This window comes from Metopolophium dirhodum, chromosome 5, assembly GCF_019925205.1.
Source record: "Metopolophium dirhodum isolate CAU chromosome 5, ASM1992520v1, whole genome shotgun sequence".
NCBI classification, from domain to species: Eukaryota; Metazoa; Arthropoda; class Insecta; order Hemiptera; family Aphididae; genus Metopolophium; species Metopolophium dirhodum.
In genome coordinates this window covers 10,003,266-10,023,905 of record NC_083564.1, presented here as the reverse complement: position 1 = coordinate 10,023,905, position 20,640 = coordinate 10,003,266, and the positions used below count along the sequence as shown (strand labels likewise).

General features: G+C 33.5%; 1 protein-coding gene, 1 long non-coding RNA gene and 1 pseudogene across 2 annotated transcripts; all 3 read left to right on the top strand.

The window, feature by feature from the left end:
• The first annotated feature begins 859 nt into the window (after window positions 1-859).
• LOC132945849 (uncharacterized) lies at window positions 860-2,702 on the top strand. The gene has a single exon (XM_061015641.1). The coding sequence runs from the start codon at window positions 1,106-1,108 to the stop codon at window positions 2,189-2,191; it is 1,086 nt and encodes a 361-aa protein (XP_060871624.1). The 5' UTR covers window positions 860-1,105; the 3' UTR covers window positions 2,192-2,702.
• Window positions 2,703-6,006: 3,304 nt separating this feature from the next.
• On the top strand, window positions 6,007-18,666 carry LOC132944807 (uncharacterized; annotated as a pseudogene).
• Window positions 18,667-18,673: 7 nt separating this feature from the next.
• Window positions 18,674-20,510, top strand: LOC132944340 (uncharacterized). The gene is made up of 2 exons (XR_009664445.1): window positions 18,674-19,790; window positions 19,848-20,510. It is a non-coding gene; the product is annotated as an uncharacterized LOC132944340 (long non-coding RNA).
• Window positions 20,511-20,640: the final 130 nt, after the last annotated feature.

The following is a 20,640-nucleotide window of genomic DNA, read 5'->3' as shown; positions in this document are numbered from 1 at the left end:
AATAATAATCCATTTTATATTAAATTATAATTTTTATTTTTATATAATATTATTAGGTATATTTAGTTAAATTTTAATGTTTACTTAAAATACTAAAATAATAATATACTGTTATTTTTTATAATAAAATAATAAAAAAAAAATAAAATCGTTTGTATGGTGAATTTAATGTAGATCAATAATTATAATTGCACTACAGATAATAGTGATTCTAGCCCTGATCATTAGAATTAATTCTAATAAAATACTCTGAAATATGTGTGTTAGATAAAATATTATTTACACGTAATTATTGTTTGGTTATATTATGTAATTATTAAGTTAGTAAACTAATTTTTAGACGTTATTTTTGTAAGATATTATTGTTTATTAAAAACGTCTTTGATTTATAATATTATTGTCCACCTTTAACAAAAAAATAAGGTTACCGGAAAGTTACATTAATTTTTTATGAGCGTTTGAATTTAACATTTTTACGATATTTGATATTTAGCTGTAACAATTGATAAATTCCCCCCATTAATCGATTTTTGATATTTTGATATAATTCAAAAATGTATAGCTGTGACACTTGCAATTTGCACCAAATTATCACTTTTTATAAATTTTTCTTTTCATAGCTAATATAGAAATGTTAATAGCGGATTTCCCACAAGTTTTTTTACATATAACAAAAAAAGTGTAACGCTATTTATAGTGGTGTGGTTTTAAGAAATTCAGTATTTTTAAAAAACCATTCATTTTTAATATTATTTAACTTCCTATATGCGCCTATATCCAATATTCCTATGTTTACCAATTTAGTACTTGAACAGTATAACATATGAATACGATTTTAATAAATAATAATATTATTGAATATAAATAAAAAGAACCTAGATACATTCTCGATTTAGAAAATCTATAAAAAATATGGTTGCCACGGGTGTACCTAAGTGTTTGAAACATAAATAATTTGTTTCTGTGCGTCACAGTATATTCAGTACCTAATCAGGTATAAGTACTATTATTTGTTACAACGAACTTTACGGATCATTTATAATACATTATAGAAGTCTAAACGTAGTTTTCGTTTAATATATTAACTTAACCGTATCAGATCACTATGTCAAATATTGAAGCACTGGAAACTTCGCCCAAATCCATGATCCAGTCCGTTACCGACAATTATTTCGATGTTTTCGACTTGCTCCAGCAAAATCGAGCGAAAACGTTGGAATCTCGAGATATTAAGAGTCCACAGGCGCACTGCAGGCGATATAAATCGACGCCTAATGTGGCTCTGCAGAAGAACTCCGCAGGTGCAGATGAACCCGTGACCGAGTGGCCGTTTACAACCGGAATTATGCGACGATATAAATCGATGCCTAATATGGCTCTGCAACGATCTGACTCCGCAGACGATGTACCCGATATCGAGTTACCTTCCATCACATCCATGGTGGAGTTGCAAGCTTCGACAGATTTATCGTCCACCGAGTTGTCAGTAACGGCACCTGCCACTGCAGAAGTTGACGAGATCGAGGCGCCGTCCAACATCTCGTCATCTTTGCCACATGTTCGGCCGATCGATGCCGACGTGCTACAGTCAAGTCTAATGTATAACACGGCAGCAGTGCAGTTTGATGGTGCCGAGCTTGAAAACTGTTCGACGAAACCATCGGTCCATCAGGCAAATGGTATCCAGGATATGGTGGTAACCCATGGTGGCTGCAGTGACGCAGTCACGAACCCGACGGTAACCGCGGTATTTCCCAGACACGATGCAATCGATATCGAGTTACCTTCCGTTGCACCCATGGTAGAGTTGCAAGTTTCGACAGATTTATCGTCCACCGAGTTGTCAGTAACGGCACCTGCCACTGGAGAAGTTGACGAGATCGAGGCGCCGTCCAACATCTCGTCATCTTTGCCACATGTTCGGCCGATCGAAGCCGACATGCTGCAGTCTAGTCCGGCGTACAACACGGCAGCGCTGCAGTTTGACGGTGACGAGTCTATAAATTGTTCGGCGAAACCATCGGTCCACCAGGCAAATGGTATCCGGGATATGGTGGTAACCCGCGGCGGCTGCAGTGATGGAGTCACGAACCCGACGGTAACCGCGGTAATTCCCAAACGCCGCTCTCTGTGGAGCCGGACGAAGAGATTCGTCCGGCGAATGCTTTGTTGCGGCGCTGTATGGGCATAGACTGCAATGTATGTGCGTGTTTGTGCCGAGTTTGCCCCGCATTTTTGTGTCCCCGGTTGAACTTGTTCGCCGGAAAATCAGTTAAAATCATTTTACTTCCGCCATTGTACGCGCGTTCATTCTGAGTTCGCTCCGACGTTTGAACGTTTCTCCAAGTCACACGCACTATACTGACTTTAGTTACCATTGAAATTGCACCGTTTGAGTCATAGATCTGCTGTGGAAATGGTCGGTAAATACTGCTGCCCTCCGCTCCTATGTTTAAGAAAATAAATAATTATACCGATCGAAAATAAATTATGGCTATTATACTGCCGTAAAATATGTAATGTAAAATGTATAATGTATAATGTATAATGTATAATATGTATAATATGTATAATGTATAATGTTTAATGTATAATGTATAATATGTATAATATGTATAATATGTATAATGTATAATGTATAATCGGATAACCTATATTATGTAAGTTTACACGACTAATAAACGTTTTTGTTTTAGTATTTATTTGATATTATTATTAATAAACGCGTCAACACGCTGGTGTAAACTTAACTAGTGGATGTGTTGTCTATGTATATTGTACAGGTATACTTTCGATTTTTCTTTACTAGTGTATAAATCTCACGAGGAACCTTGTATTAAATTCTCAAGCTTTTTGACCAGAAAAAAAACAATATAATAATATCAACAACCATAACAAGGTACGTCGGAGAAAACCAAAAACATTGCGATATCATGCAAAAAATAATATGTGTAATAAAGATCTCCGTGGATTTAGATTTCACCATTTGCTTAATATTGCTTTTATAATTTTCTATAGCTTGTTCTATTTTAGAATATGGTTTTGTCGATTCTAAATTAGAATCCTCGTCGATCTCATTCAGTGATGCTCAATCAGCTTATATTTTTATTAATAATAAATACATTCTATAATAATACTAGCTCTCCGAGCGTCGCTGGGGGAGACCCCCAAACCCCTCAAGTAGGCGAAGAGTTTTAACCGATGTCGGAAACTGCAGTGGTCTTTTGGTCTGGTCGTCGGTCTCGAGCCGGTAAGGAGGTCTGGTGATAAGGAACTTTACTGTGATAAGGTCAGGACCTCCGCGGTTCGACGTGGTAGCCAGGGTTATGCCGCCGGAAATTTGAAATTCCATAAAAAAATCATATAGCCACCGCGATTTTTTTGGTGTCTAGCAGGTCAGTCACCTTAGTTATCCGGGTAGGCAATCCGACTGCGTCGGATCGCGGACAGCGTTCATTACTGTCACCAAAAAAGCAAAAATAAGTAATAAATTACGTGAAAAAAATTTTTAAAAATTTAGGGCGTCCATGCAAATCATATAGTCAACGATTTTTTTGGGTGTCTAGCAGGTCAGTCACCTCAAATGACGTTCGCCGTAGTATATAACTACACACAACGCAAACGATATACTACATAAACCAAAAAAACATATTGTATATACGTACCTATGGTATACGAACTAATCAATACATACATATCAATATAATATTACAGTTGTCAGGTGAGTTAACTGGTTGAGGTAATCAAATAGCCACTTTCTTATTTTGGTAATTAATAATTTAATGTAGCATACAAATACTGCTACAGTTACTATATAATATATATTAATAAACAATAAATAAATAGATCCTCATTAAGTCATAATAAAGTATACATGTAGGTTAGTTATTAATTTGATTTTATGCTCATGATTAAACATACCTAGAGTATAGTCGACTCGACTCGAGCTAGGATATTATTACATATAATTAATATTTATACGTTTATTTATTATAATAATATATACATGTACTTACCTACAGACTGATACAGTGGCTAAAGCGTGTATATTTATGCCAAATCAAATATATAAATACCAAATATAAGGAAGCCACGGCGTGACCGAGTAGGCAAAAGGACAAAAGGCAGTCAAATATAATATAATGATAACGCAGTTTATTGAATCAAAAAAAATCAATAAAAGAATCGAACTTTTCGACGCATGTATTTATGCCTGTATATATAGTAATACCTACCTACGCGACGTAAAGTGGTAAGACTCGACTTTTTAAAAAAATTATCGATGAACACGCGCGACGGCGGCACTCGGTTTTCACGTTATCTCCGCCGAGGCGCGCGGCCTGTAAATTTAGCGGGGAACGCGAATAAGGACCGAGCGAGGACGCAGGAAGTCCTCAAAGGAGGTAAAGATTGATATCTTCATACATAAACTAAATTATTTATATTAATAGATTAATAAATAAACTAATCAATAAAATATATAAGTTTTTATATTTAAATATAAATACCTACAAAGTTCTTTGTAAATATACCTTTTTTTTTCTGATAATATTTTCTATACATCTTCAAATTTGTAATCTCTAAGTTCTTCGTAAATATACCTTTTTTTTCTGATACATAATATTACAAAGCATAGGCCTGGGAGACCGCCCATAGAATTTTTTCATTGGCCGTCAAAAATCGCCAAAGGAGCGCCACAAAAGAGATCCGTCTTCCCTCCATTCTCCTCTATAGAAGTACGAAAAATCGCCATAGGAGGCGCCCTCGGGTTTCTGTTTTATATAGATAGATTATAAAAGCATACTATAAAATCTGAATAATATGTTGGTATATAACATATTTTATTAGATAGGTAATACTTACTGAAAACTAATACAATATAAGCGCGATTTTTCAAAATAAACAAGGCTTATTAATACAAGGTATCTGATGTACATAAATATTAAATATCTATTTATTTATTTTATTTTATTTCATATACATATGAATACTGGGCCCCACTGAAAAGGCTCATGTTAATATTATATGAATATTACTTAAAAAGTAGGTGGTAAATATGTCATGGATTACTATTTAATATATTAGAAATGTATTAAATCTTAAATGCTCAAGGAGTAAAAGGAATTGCAAAAACGTATTTAAACGTTGTAGAGTAGTGATTTGATTATAATATATTTAGTTCAGTTTTGCGATAGTCGTTATCTGGTACACTCGCGATTTGTGTTAAACTACCTAACTTGATAAAATATAGTTTTGTAAATGACCCAACATCAACGAAGTTTAATCATTTCATAACAGTGCAATAATAAAATTAACAAATGTCCCACCCTGTGTCTCTAATCACTCAATACATTCGGATTACAATTGATGAAAACCGTTCAAGAAGAAACAATACTCTCTTATAGATGTCTCTACGGCAGATAACCCCTCCCACACCACCAATAAAAAACCCACTTGTGAAGTTGTAAAAAAATGTAGCAGTCACTACGATCGCTGGTTATACCTACTCCAAGACATTGTAAACCCAAAAAGTGTAGTAACCTAATAGATAGGTATATGACTTAACAAATAAAAACCAATAGTAAAAAAAAAGTTCTAATCCCAACTACCTAGGTATTTAAAATAGCTTGCCATCAATGGGTGGCTGCTACTTCCATCAAACGATTCATGTACCTCGAAATTGGTAATAATGGTTTCTATGTACACTTAAAAGTATTATCTTTTTTTAATTATACTCGAATGTAAAGTTTTTGAGCACATTACATCTCGATCATATGAAATTGTTTAATATATATCATAGGTACTCGTACTCCACCTCCACCAATAGTCATTACTGTATAAATACTAATTACATATTATGGATTGTGAAAATAATATACTTTAGTATACAATTCATGATGCAGTCATCTATATATTAATTAAATAGATATCTATTATAATCTAAATAACATTATCTTTATTATCCGAAACTAAAGACTCAGATAGTTGTTCATATTGCGAACAAATTAATAATTATAAAAAATGGAATCTTTATTACGAGAAGAACTGCCAGAAATTGTGAGCAATGGTGCATTCGGGAAAAATGTCAAATATATTTCATTTGAATTAAACAAGAATCAAGTTGGGCAGGATCAATACACGTAAGCCGTAGTCACAACTTCTAACGAATCACAATATCATATAGTGATCAAATTGAAACAACGAGACGAAAAGCTGAGAGTTAGGCTTAAAATCGACTTACAATTCCACAATGAAATTACTATGTACGAAATAATTATACTATTTTTATTTGAGTGTCACCAGTCATAACTCGATTCTTTTACGGTCGTAATAAATGCGGTTAGTTTGTTTAAAAATATTAATTAATGTTGGAGAGCGTTATACCTCTGGGATTCCGATTGAGCGAAGAACGTCTGTTCATCAACTATGATCAACTCTTAATTATTGCATTGTAAGCATTAGCCAAGTAAGTTAACATAATAATACTTTGTTATAAAAACAAATTCAATGGTATGTAAAAATATGAAGTCTTGAAGTGTTAACTTTATTCACAAATTATTTGACAATTTGTACGCATTTATTACACTCAATATACAATATAACTTTTCGTTTATTATTTGACGTGAATGAGGTTTGACTATAATCAAACGTAGGAACTTCAATAAATAAAGTAAGAATAACATTTTTAAGTACCTACCTAGCTCAATAAATAGTACAATAGTTCAATACCGTGGTAAATAAAATATAATTAGGTATTTGATTTACTTTCAGGTTTCATGGGTTGTCATATACAGCGAAACACAAAGACCCCGACCACTTACGAAAAATTGTCATGGAGATTCGTGAAACACAATTTGACGTGGACAGACAGTGTAAATTTAAGAACAACGCATTAAGTGGACTTGGTAAGCGAGGAGTTGACCAACTGCTTGAACGTAACGGTGACCTTTATCAGGATAGCGAGCATTTGTGACGATTTAACGATCTCATCGGTGACGGGGAAAACTCATTGGGACGTGCGCTCATCCCCCGAGAACCATTTTCCGTTGTGTGCCACGGAGACTTCAACCGGAACAATGTATTTTTCCGGTACAACAAAGCGGTACTTCCTGTCGACATATTGCTGTTCAATTTCGGGATGTCTCGTTACGGTTCGCCAGCGTTAGATCTTCGTTTTTCTTGTACATAAACACTACTCAAGATTTACGTGAAAGGCGATGGGATGACTTACTGAACGCGTACTGCTTGACCTTGGTGGAATTCGTACCGCCTGGTACCCGCATGCCAAACAGGACTGAACTGGTCTCTGAATTGTCCAAGTGTGCCTTATATGGATTCGCACACGCACCATTTTTCTTACCCTATCAACTAAGAGAAACTTATGTTGTTTATAATGAGGAAATGGACGAAGAAGAAACTTTGGGGTGGTTTTTACAGCTGGATGATGAAATTGGGTCGGACTTAGTGGCTGACATGGTTCAACACATCGTCAACATGAAATACACTAATGTGTAACGTGCAATTTAGTTTGTTCATTGTTGTTCGGTAATGATCACAATAACTTGATTTGTTTGTTGTCTTGATGTCCTTTAATGCCGTTTATAAGTATCTTCTATGAGTATTTACATTGTTTTTATTATTTAATGGTTGTAAGTATAAGTATAAAATATGAATAAATACATAACATACGACTTACGTTATTAATATAGTCCAAGCCAATGAAGTGAATGTGCAGAGACCTGAGACTACAGAGCTATAATTGTACTATTGTAATAAATCGCCGACGAGCATGGTATCTGTTATGCCTGGGTGTCGGTAGGAGTGTGTTGGATATCGTATGTGGGTTAGCGACGATGTGCATAATATATTCCTACAGTGTATTTATAATTTTGTATCTGTTTTACTAAGAAAAAGTTTCTGCGTACATTAATTGTTTACTGATTCATTTTGGGTAGTTACAATACCTTGCTATTTGTTCGGTTTGAAAAAATATCAACGATTGGTTGTGTTGAGAGTCAAAGGCATATTTAGTGATGGAATATTATCAACCCTTTCGAAAATTTGCAGCACACTTCTTCCCGTTTAATATCAATCAAGAATTTCCATCCCTTTTCTATATAAAACTAACATTTTCGAAATTTTTTTTTGCAAAAATTTAAGTTACCGGTGCCTCACATTTGTTAGCTTGTTGTTTAAATTTGCTCAAATATCCTTCGATCGCAAAACTCAAAAACATGTAAAATATAGGAAAGAGATGTTTTTATTGATATTTTTTTTTCTCGAAAGAATATCGTATTATATCGTATAAAATCTAGAGCCTGGATACATTTTAAACAATTTATTCATTTAATAACTAATAACAATCAAAAACCGTGTGTAATACACATTTTTATACATTATACACATAATTGAGAACCAGTATAGTACCTACTGTTATTAGATATTTTTATTTTAGCTGATTTGAATCCAAAAGAATGTGATTAAGAGCAATTTTTGTAAACACTTTTAATCGTACGATTTATACTATTATTTATGCTCGTTATTAATAGGATATTGCGTTATTCAGCGACAGTGGAACAGAACACGTACCTACTGACTTATTGTTTCAGCATTCCATCAACATGTGATATGCGAATGTTAAGCATAGTCAGATCAAAACGGTGATCAATACATAGTCACATTATAGTTAGATGTTCACTCTCACATGCCATTTTATTTTTTTTATATTCTTTAAATTACTTTTTTATTTAATTATTTATAAAATACATACTATCCATTGTTTGTGATATCTATTTAGTGTATAATAATATGTATAATGTATTATATGCAACGGATTTGTACAATACTGAACAAATATGAATATTAATTCAATTTTATAGAATACTATTGGTTAATCAAGTATTTTTTTTTAATTCTAATAATTTAATTTTTTTTTTTTTATTATTTTGTTGTTTTACTACAAATGTATCAAAACTAATTGAGTTATATCTTATCTTTAAGTGCTTGTTTTATTTACAATAAATATTCAATTATTAACTTTGATATAGAAAAAATAAAAATAAGTTGTAATCCATGGTTCTTAAAATAAAATATGAACTATTAATATTTTACATTATTTTCGTATAAATGATAATTACTTATATAATACAGATTAATTTTAGTTTTAAATAGTTAAATAGTAAATAATTTCAATGATTTTTGAAAATATAAACAGTAATTATTTATACTAATACTACCTATATATATATATTTCTTATGTTTATTATATTGATGATTAACTCTTAGATTATCATAACTTAATTTAATTCATAAATATACATAACAATTATTGAAATATTAAATAAAGTATGTATTATTAATCGCGGGCATTTTATACAAAGAAATAAAAACAAACTTTTGATAATGTTCCAGTCTGCATGAGAACAAGACTTAAACATAGAATCAAATTGCATAATTAACTTAAAAATACAGACAGGTAAAAAAAAGGTCTCAATTATAATTTGATAATTTACCACAATTGTTTGTATTGCTGGTTGACTTTCTGTCCCACGTCAGTTACCTTTTATGAGGTACCTGCATAGTGCATATGTTGACCATGGTAATTTTATTGACATAATAAATATTTTATTTGTGATAAGTGATAACTGATAAATTTATCAATTAAATTAATAATTAATTAATCTAATTTAATAATAATATAATATTCTTCATAAAAACTGTAAGACTCCTAAAATCCCATTGGTCTATGATGAAACGTGTTACAATAAAATACAAAACCTACTGTAATTTATTATTGTAGTGGTTATTACTTATTGAATTCATAGTAACTATACATTTTATACAATATAATTTGAAAATATGCGGATACTTACGTTATGTTTTATCACAAATTTAAAATATACAATTTGCATACACAAGTTATTTAAAACTTTGTTTTTTACAAAAAGAACCATGTTTTCTAGGTATTTAACATGTTTACGGTTTCATAATTTATCAAGAGTTTGAGACAATAGTATAAGGCCTTGAATATTGAATACAATATATCGATCATAGCATTCTTCTATTATCTGTTATTGTATTTTTTATGATGATAATATAAAATATAAATACATAATAATAAATTATTTTAAACTTAAATCATGTACTATTCTAAAATAGCTTTTATTCTTCTCAGTTTTAGCATAAAATGAAAGTGTTATCGAATTAATTTAATATTTTACCTAATACCTGTATCTACAAATAAAATAATAATATTGTGTAAAATATTGATATCATTAACAAAAAATAGATACATTATATTATCTAGTGGTAGGTATACTAATTTAACTTAGTTTTTCAGTACATAATTTTTTGTAATTACAACATGAAATATTAAAATGTGGATGTGTGGTTAAAAAATTCAAATTTTGAAATTGTATGACTCCGGATGTACAGTATTATAGTATGTATAATGCATTATAATTTATAAACTATTTTCACTTCATGTAAAAATACTTGGGTTTTACATTATTTTATATGTTATAATTGTTTATTTCATACAAAATACAAATGTTTTATTATGAAGCAAAAAGTTAGCTTTTTTAGTGATAAATATTATTAAAATATGTACATAAATCGATGACGTATAAAAAGTGATGACAAACTACTATTAGATTCATAATAATATATTATGTGTATATTATAAATTATTAGAATACCATCAATTATAAAATTAATAGCTTTGAGTCGATAATTGAACAAAATAATAATAATAATATTCTTATCGTGTTTTTAACAATTCACGTAGGTACTTGTCAATTGATAATATTTTCTAATTTTAAATCGTACGACTGCAAGTGGCAATAAAAAAAACAAACAGAAATGCTAGTTACATATTATATTTTATTCATGATTCGAACGAATCGACGAAAAAATCACATTTGACCCACTGTCTTATTACCGGTCACTATATTATGTGAGAGATGGTCTTAGAACTTAGCAGAGTGTCTGGAATATGTGGCACTTCTGACGGCACACATTTTTTGGAGTAGTTTTTTACGCACGTTTCGGCGCATATAATGATATGATCTACAACGGGTGCTAACCACGTGACACGGGTGCTCGAGCGATAGGTTTTGATTTCCAACAAAATAAAATGTACTCGTGAAGCGTTGGGTTACATATAATTATTATCACGACTAATTTCTGCAGAAATACATAATCGTGATTGTTGTACAATACGTCTGAGTCGTGATCGTAGCTTCAACCGTGCGTTTCTAGGTATTTAACATAATTAGAGACCGGAATTATGTATTATAAAAAGGTACTAAATATGATCAAAATGAAAAATATGGTTCTATACGCACGAAAAAAAATCAAAATATGTGGTAGTATGCATGCACAATTTGGAAAAAAATAATTTACATTAAAAGATTTCTATGATTATTTAAAATTAACTGTTGATCGAAATGATAATCCTCGTTTTTATTTTAAAAAGGACCAATGAAAGTTTAAAAAGTAATTTTTTTATCAATACTGTGTAAAATAATAATGTTTAGGTATGTTAATAATAATAATAATAATAATAATAATATTATACAAATGGTATGATTTAATGACAAAATATGCCTTAACCCCTCAATATGCAAAATAAAATCTCGTCTATGAAATTAACTCGATTGAAACGCTCACATTTTGAACCGTCGTGGTAAGTTGTGCATTCACTCAGCATGTGTATGAAAACGCATGTAATTACGATCTCTATAAAGTATAAACATATAATTATTGCGCAGTGTGTGCCTATAAGGAGCAGCAGAGAGTGGTGCAGTAAGTGACAAAATACGATCGGGTGGCGACGGCGGCATTGCAATCACGAGTGGTAAACATTTGACGCTATCTGCGTGCCGGGACGAATAAGTGGCTAGGAAATAATAATAAAAAAATACGATGATAAAACGAATACACATCGACACTCCGCTCGTTATCGCGGTCGTGTGGCACAGCTCGCGCAATCGACGGTCATCGCTCAACGACATCGGACGAACGCGTGGCACGTCATATTTTACTGCCACTGCAGGTCGAACTACACGATGAACACGAGCCGCGAATCGCTCAAGCTGTGGCTGTCGGACGTGCTGACGGCCGACGGGGCGTATGGCGCGACCGCCGACCGGCCGGCCGCGTTCGATCCGGACAGGGATCCTCGGCACGCGTCCCGGCCCAAGCAGACGCAGCGGCTGTCGTCGATCGTGGCGTCCGGGCGGCTGACCGTGCCGGCCGGCGGCGGGCCGCACGCCGCCACGGACACCCGGCTGACCGTCAAGCTCAAGCCGCCAGTTGAATTGCTGCGCACCGTGCTCAAGTCCGACCGGCAGTTTCACAACGAGATGCACGCGTACCAGAACGTGGTGCCGTTCCTGATCGAACACTTGCCGGACGGGGCCCGCGGGCCCGCGCTCCCCGTGTTCGTGTACGGCCGCAACGAGTGCGGCGCCCGGTGGTCGGAGGACGTCATCGTGCTGGAAGACCCGCGCGGCCACGGTTACGTGCCCGCTCGCACTCCGGAACACGTGGCCGGAGCCGGTAGCGCGCACATGGACTACAACCACCTGGCCGTGGCCATCGCCGCGCTCGGCCGGTTCCACGGCATGTCGTTCACCGCCAAGCAGAAGAACCCCGTGGCGTTCCGCAAACTGGTGGGCAACCTGCGCGAGATCCAGTGGGACGAGGACGGCTGGCTGGTCAAGGGCAACGGACTCAAGTCGATGAGCATGCGCGGCGCCCGGCCGCTGATGGACCAGGAAAAGTACCGGGACGGCAAGCTCAAGGGGTTCCTGACCATGATCCGGGAAGCGGACCGCAACCTCAAGCTGGCGATGACGCCCAAGGAACCATTCGCGGTCATATGCCACGGCGACTACTGCAAGCCCAACATACTGTTCGAGTACGACGACGCCGGACAGCCGCGGGGCGCCATGATCACCGAGTTCACAGCCGTCAGGTAACTACAATTGCGTGTGTACTCAACTGTTATTTTATATTAATAATATTATTATTGTCATCGAGCACACCTACGCTTGCACGTCCTAAGTCGACGTTTTTTTACTTTTTCGTGGCGTCTCGAGAGATAACCGCATTTTACACGACTCAATCAAACAGGTTTAAAGTATACCTACCTACTTACACCCATAGCTAAATATTTAGGTATGATCGCATTGAGACGCATTTTCGTTATGGGCTGCGCACGTACAATTATTGCATGTTTTAGCGTGGCAAGGAATCTTAGCTGGCAGTGATTTTTGGATTTATTTAGTCAAGAAATTAATAATTTGTATGGTTTTGTTAGCAAATAAACCGAAGTAATAATATTCACTGCCAGTGGCGGCCATGACATCTGTGTATCACAAAGTTGCGATCATACCTATATATTTAGCCATGCTTACAACAACCCGGCCACTGGTGTCCACCTATTATTATTAATATTATTATAGTGGGGTTCGGGACTGTTTGAGACTTTCGATCGGAATTAACGGATATCCTACGTGGCTACGTAAGCATCATCCATCACACAATCTGATTTTAAATATTTAAAATATTTATTATTATTTTAATATTTAGTGCGTTTTCTATAATGCAACTATTGCGTTTTATTTTATTTCATACAGTAAACATGAAATCATATATTATGTTATTATTATAATATTCTAATTTATAATTATTATTGTTGTGCGATAACGAGAATTAATCGTAGGTCGTTGTGAGACAAATTGTTTTCATCACGGTCAACGAAATATATTATTCACTTATTAATTATCTAAGAAATTGTGATTAAAATCCTCTAAAAATAAATTTGTATTTACAGTCGATACTCTCTAGAACGTACGCTGCGTGTAATATTATATAAAATATGTAGGTAGTTTTTATGTTTTGTACAGGACCGACTGATAACACGCGTTTCAAGTCATTCAACGTGTCACCACTTGATTATCCTTCCGCGTATACGACTGGCAGTATATAATCAATTTGGTTTAAATTTTTTTTAATAGTATTACCAAAACTTATTTATATGCTAATACAATATTATGCATACCGTGCGGTAGGTACCACAAAACACTGCAGCGGGGAGGAGTCGCGGTAGCAATAGAGAATTTTTCCAACGGATAAGCCTATAGAGATTTACATACAGGTATATCAAAAAGAAAAAAGATAAAAAAAAAAGAACGTTTTAAGCCGATGCAAATCGTATTTCATATAACTTAATCAACCAGGTTATTTTGTTTAGTCACACAATGGAACAACTAAAAAGCTTATTTAATTCAAATACAACAGAGGCCGATTTTTCTCTCTCTGAAATTAGACGGTTTTCTCTCTCTCTCTTTTTGTTTTTTTTAATTACATGTATTTAACAAAACATTGAAGTTAATGTTAAAACAATTATACGTACACACATCAATCATGTTTTATAAACGAATTATTCTATTAATTTACATAATATTAATACTGTATATACGCACGCAATAATAAAATAACCATCAACTAAATACAATACGATTCGGCATAGTAATATTTGAAATTACATTATAAACAATACAATTTAATTGTTACGATTAAATAATAAAATTGGCCTTTATAATATATTTAAATATTATTGATTATTGCAGCTGGTTATTAATAATACGTTTAATGAACTATGATGAGAAATTAATTTAATATAGTAAATATTATATTATTCTACATTTTACATGCATCGTGTATAATAGTTACTATTTAATTTTTGTGCAGCTATTCAAATTTAATTTGCATATTATATTACATTGATAATACTGTTGTGGTCATTAGAAACTTTTGTATTAACATTTTTAGGAATGCGTAACGTAATGGCAAAGTAAATTCAGATAGTTTTATCACAGCTATGTTATTTTTGAACTTGAATTATTAAGATAAATGTAATGTTGTGTAGACATAAGTCGACGTATAACAAATCGTTTAATTTAGCATCAACTCTGTACTGGTTTTATTAACCAAGATTAAAAAATACCTACAGACATTGTACGAAATATAGGTATTACCACATATTTTACGTTTATCGATGAAAACGCCATTATTTATCTAAAACGATTAATCATTAATAATATTGATTGTATAAATATTTTTTATTAACAAATAATGTTTACCCAAACAAATTCACAATAATAGGTATAATATAAGAACCAAAAAACACGCCCTTAAGAAATCTATACAGTCTAATAATTCCCATGATCGGTTCACCTTCACACGATCGATAAATTGAGTTTGCCTTTGTACAAAAAAAAAATGTACGCATAAACGTTCGCGACAGAACATTAATCAGCTCCGCCCTTGAATTTGTCCACCGTTCCCCGAATATTTTTGATAGACTATTATACCGTACCTATATTATACAAACATATGTTACGGATGTAACCCAAAACACCCACCCTCCGAATGTGAAGAAAAGATAAGGCGTCCTAGGCGTTAAATCGTGCACAACGTTTATTCAATAAATCAATTTTTACAGTGCGAATTGGCGCGGGACTGTGCCAGAAAAACATACAAGAACATAATAATAACAATAATAATATATCGTACAAAGATATTCACACCCCGGGTACAGTTTGGTTTTTTTTTTCTTTTACAATGTCATGAATTATAGTCTTTGTGCTCCGTGGAGGTTAGAAATATTATTATGATAATATCATTTTTTACTGATAAAAGAAACACGCTCCCTACGATCTCAGTATACACAGTGAAATTTCTTTAGATATCAAATATTGTGGATATTCGGATTTATTTAAATGTAAAAGATCACTACTAATATGTGTTTTTCAAGTTTAATTTTAGAAACAATACCTACTTACATTCATATAGTTTTAACTTTATGTACTTACAGAATTTAGTAGTAGTTTAATACATCAAATTACATTATGTTATGAATGCCATCGAGAGCGTATTATACATTTATATTATTTGTGTAAAATGTACATTTATTTATTGTGTGTATTCTATATTTTGAATAATAACAATAAACAAAATATTTCATAAATGTTTTCGAAGTCCTTCAGTTGATTGTAAAACTTTAAATACAATGACACAAATAAATAATAATACGTAGGTATGTATTATTTTTCTTTTTTGACATAAGTATTCATGCAAATTTAATTTGAGTTATGTACCTACATATACTATATTATTATCTATATGCTGTAGTTAAAATTAGTAATACTTATGTGTTTATTATTTAACTATCTATGTAATACCCTACAACATTACCATGCATATAATATGTCTTCAATATATATTATTATATATAGGTACCTATAATATTAGTTTCTGTAAATATTAATAATACAATACTAAGCATACAATATTTATTTTGTGTCGTTATAATAATTCATTGATTGAAAAAGTCAACTTAATTCATAATTTTTTTTTGCTATAATTCAGTTATAAGTACATTTACCATAGCTAGTACATTTAGAGCGTAAACTCAAACAATTAAGTACTACAATAATGACCATTATTATGACTTTTTTATTTGATGATGAAAATCATAAAAAGGGTTACTATATTGTTTTTTTATGTGCGTATTATGACAACCATCAATTTATGCTGATGTTTATGACGGTCGGATGGGCACATTAAAAATTACGATTTTGTGGGGAATTTTATAAACGCAAAAATCAAATTACTATTTTATTTGTTTCTAAATGACACATATTAGTATATACTTAACTATTAATATGATAATCATATAGGTACACTAAAATTAATCGAAATAAAATTGCAAAACAAAATATTATTTTTCTTTGTGAAAACGTTTAGGTATTAAAATATATGAATCAACTCTAAGAGTTTTAGTGAAGTACCTATATAGACAACCATTAGACTTTTCTCTCGGCTTAGGATTTTTAGCCGACCTTACCTACCATTAATTTGCTTTAATAGTATCCTAAAGAGATTGAGATGCTTGATTATATTTTATTCTATTAGAAACTTTATTTTTGTAGAACATTTTTTGACTCGATTCGTATACATTATATATGTCGTACCTTTTTGTGTGGCTTATATTATGAAGAGCACGCCTTCTCGAAAGAAGTCAGTAAGTCAGGGTGGCTGAGGAGCGGTAAAGAGGAATTAAAATCTTAAGTCCGGCGTTGATGACGCTACATGACTTACGGATAGAGCTAATGCGTTTTATAATGGAAAACCGTAATTTTTTCCTCTAAAACCAGGAAGCAAGGCTTAGTGGAATTATATAGAGGGGAAACAAAACAAAACCAAACCAAACATGAACTATATATCCTGACGTTTTCATAATAAGCTAGCGTACCGCCTTAACGGGGGTTATCGCTTCGCAGTGTAACACAACTCTAGTAAATATATTTATAATTATAGTTATTGTGATGGATATACTTCTATTTCGGTTTTTAAACAGGTACGGTTCACCAGGACTAGATTTGTCCTATTTCCTGTACAAGAACGCGGACAAAGACGTGCAGGACAACCGGTGGGAAGACCTGTTGGCCGTGTACTTGGAATCAGTGGCGGCCGTGCTGCCGGCAGACGTCAAGGCGCCCACCGCAGAGCAGCTGCACCACGAGCTCAGGTTCCACGCGCTATACGGTTACGCGCACCTGTTGTTCGCCGTGCCGAACATGATCAACGACAACCCCCGCGGGCTGTTGGACATCGACAACGACGACGACAAGACGACCGTCGAAGACCTGCTGGTCGCCCGGATCGACGCGGCCGACGAGAAGATCACCGAAATCCTTTCCGGCACCGTCCGGCACATCATCGACCACGGTTACGCGGAGCAATACGAGTTCCCGAGCAATAATTCCCGTCTGTAGGACCGAGCAAGTACCCAGCCGAGAGTGGAGTTTCGTCGCTTCGCTTACCGGCGTCTGTTTTGACGTTTTGTATATTATTATTATTATTATTATTATTATTATTAAGGCTATGGTATTGTAGCAAAGTGTAATTTTTTTTTAGCTAATCGAGACGTAGCTTTCTTAACGGAATGTTTGACGAGTAATATAACAATTCGGTTTTGAAACATTTATTTTGAAGATTTTTTTTCAAATTGTTTTCTTTTTTATTGCATTTCATGATGATTTTTTCATAAATTTCTGTCAATTAACTTGTATTACACACATTTTATGAATTATTATCTAATTTACACCATGTGCCGCACTTATATTAATTATATGAGGGCTGAAATATGTAGTAAATTTTTTTTAGCGTTTGAAAAACAAAGATTTCTTAACTGAAAGTTTGTAACAACAAATTTAAATTTAAATTTAAACTTTTTTTTTCTTTTTTTTTTGTTCTATTTTTCATATATAAAGCTTTTTCGTTATTTTTATTGTATTTTAATACTATACAGTTTTAAAGATTTTAATTGCATTCATTAAATATTTATAGTGCATTCACAGCCCTAATTATTATTGTTTTATCAATCCGATTCAATATTTTCCAAGTGCGAAATCGTTTTCTTTTGTTTTACGTAATATTTAATCCACGAAATACGTTCCACTTCTACCGCCATAATGTTATCACCTTCTCAGGCCATTCGATGTAAACTTACCGATGCGTTAATTATTCAGCTTTAGCCAGAGCTTTCACAAAATTATCGTCACGTCCCAGTCGGCCGGTAACCTATCTACGTGGCGACGTCGTTTCTTCTAGACCGTAAAAGTTCCAATCTATAAATTGTCCCTTGTCTCATTCCTTAGTTGGATATCATTATACTACGATTGTTTTTTTGTCCAATCGCGTACATACAATTCAATATCATTATATTATTTTAACGTAAGCCAGAGGTAGAAAAGAATAATAATAATAAAAAAAAAAACTTTCCCAATTCAATTAACCTGTGAATTATAATACAGCAATATTTGTATTGTTATTGTTTATTCGGTGTTGGGCGGGGGGGGGGGGGGATACAAACATAAAACAATTTTTTCTTCCCGAGCCCACGTCCTCCTGCACTATTGCATTATTATTACCGTTCGATATCGCGGAAAAACCGTGCCTGCCCTGTCCTGCCCGCCACCCGGCCGCCGTTCCCGAACGTCGTGGTCCCGGTATGCCATTTGCCCGAATGGATTTCCAGCCATATCCGATTTTAACTGCGCCCTGGCGGCCAATAAAATCTGAATTTAACCGTAGTCCACGCGCATAAAACATTTGTCGTTTGCCGCCGGCTAAACGCGCATTAACAACCCTTCACCTCCACCACCGGGGCTGTAAGTAAATCGCATATATACGGTGGTAGCCACCGCCACCCGACGCCGTCGTCGCCGATGCAACCACCGTCGTCCTTTTCCCGATCCACGTTCCGCCGCAGGTCCGTTCCTCTAATATTATTATGTACGCGTGTCCTTTTACCTCCGTGGCGCGACAGGACGGCGCAAGAGGACATGAGGTGTCGACCCGTTGGGTATATAAATACATAACCCGATATGGTTAACAGATGTCGATCCGGTATAAACCGCGTGCGTGTATAATATTATGTACGCCCGCGCGAGAGTGTGTGTGCTTTATCGATAACCCAACTGGAGACTAACGACATTATATTATTATTATTATTATTATTATTGTAATGTTATAACACGTTATACGTACGCACGTCGGGAAAGTGAAAATAAAATTTAAGCTGTAGTTTGTTTAAAAGTTTTTTTTCAGATGGAAAAAAAAATACGAGAGAAATGGCAAGTCGATTTTCATTCGCTAATTGCCCCATAACTCAAAACGACAGTATTTTTTCCGATACGCATTTCGTAGGACTGGTAATTTTTCAGACAAAATCAGACCGGTATTATTATAAAATTATTTTCTTATTTCAGAAAGTCACTCCTAATGTAATTAGTTTTTTGACGTTCGTCGATTTTCAAGAAACATATTTCCTTTGTTAACATTTTTTTTTTCTGCACCGATATCGAACTATATGCCTAGTGTGCATTAAACATTGCAAAAATCGTATTACTTATTAGAAAATTAATTTAATATGACAAAATATATCATTTATACTGAATTTGTGTTCTTCAATAATGTGGACACCAAGTCAAAATGATAATTAAAATGAAGAAAGGAAGACAAAAACGTAATATACCAAATACCAATGAACCTATATGAAATAATTGGACGCAACTGTCAGCCAGAAAACGTCACGTCATTCCTCAGGACCATGGAGAAATATTGTTACCCAAAACAAAAAAATATAATGTATTAATGTATACAACTATAATAATACCATCTTCCAAAGCTATAGCCTATAATAATGATCAATAAAAAAAAAAAAATTATTATTATGCAAACATTATAATATTAGGTATTAAAAATATCGACATTTCATTTTTTCTAGTACTTTATTATTATTTTAAATGATTACATAATTTGTAATGTCCTTTTTTAAAAATAAATTGTTGTAAACTTTAATTTAAAAATTCGTTGTAGTTTGTATTGAACTTGAAAAGAGAATATAATTCGATTATTTATTGAAGCATTTATTAACTGAACCTTTTTTATCCTTAAAATGTCATATTAATTAATATAAGGGCAAAATAAAATAAAAATGACACCGACGTGACAAGCAGTTGAATATCATCTAAACTGTTTTTCTTTATTCGTTATAAGATT

Bases quoted from the DNA above. Each gene is read 5' to 3' on its own strand.
- LOC132945849 (XM_061015641.1), top strand. From the start codon at position 1,106: ATGTCAAATATTGAAGCACTGGAAACTTCGCCCAAATCCATGATCCAG.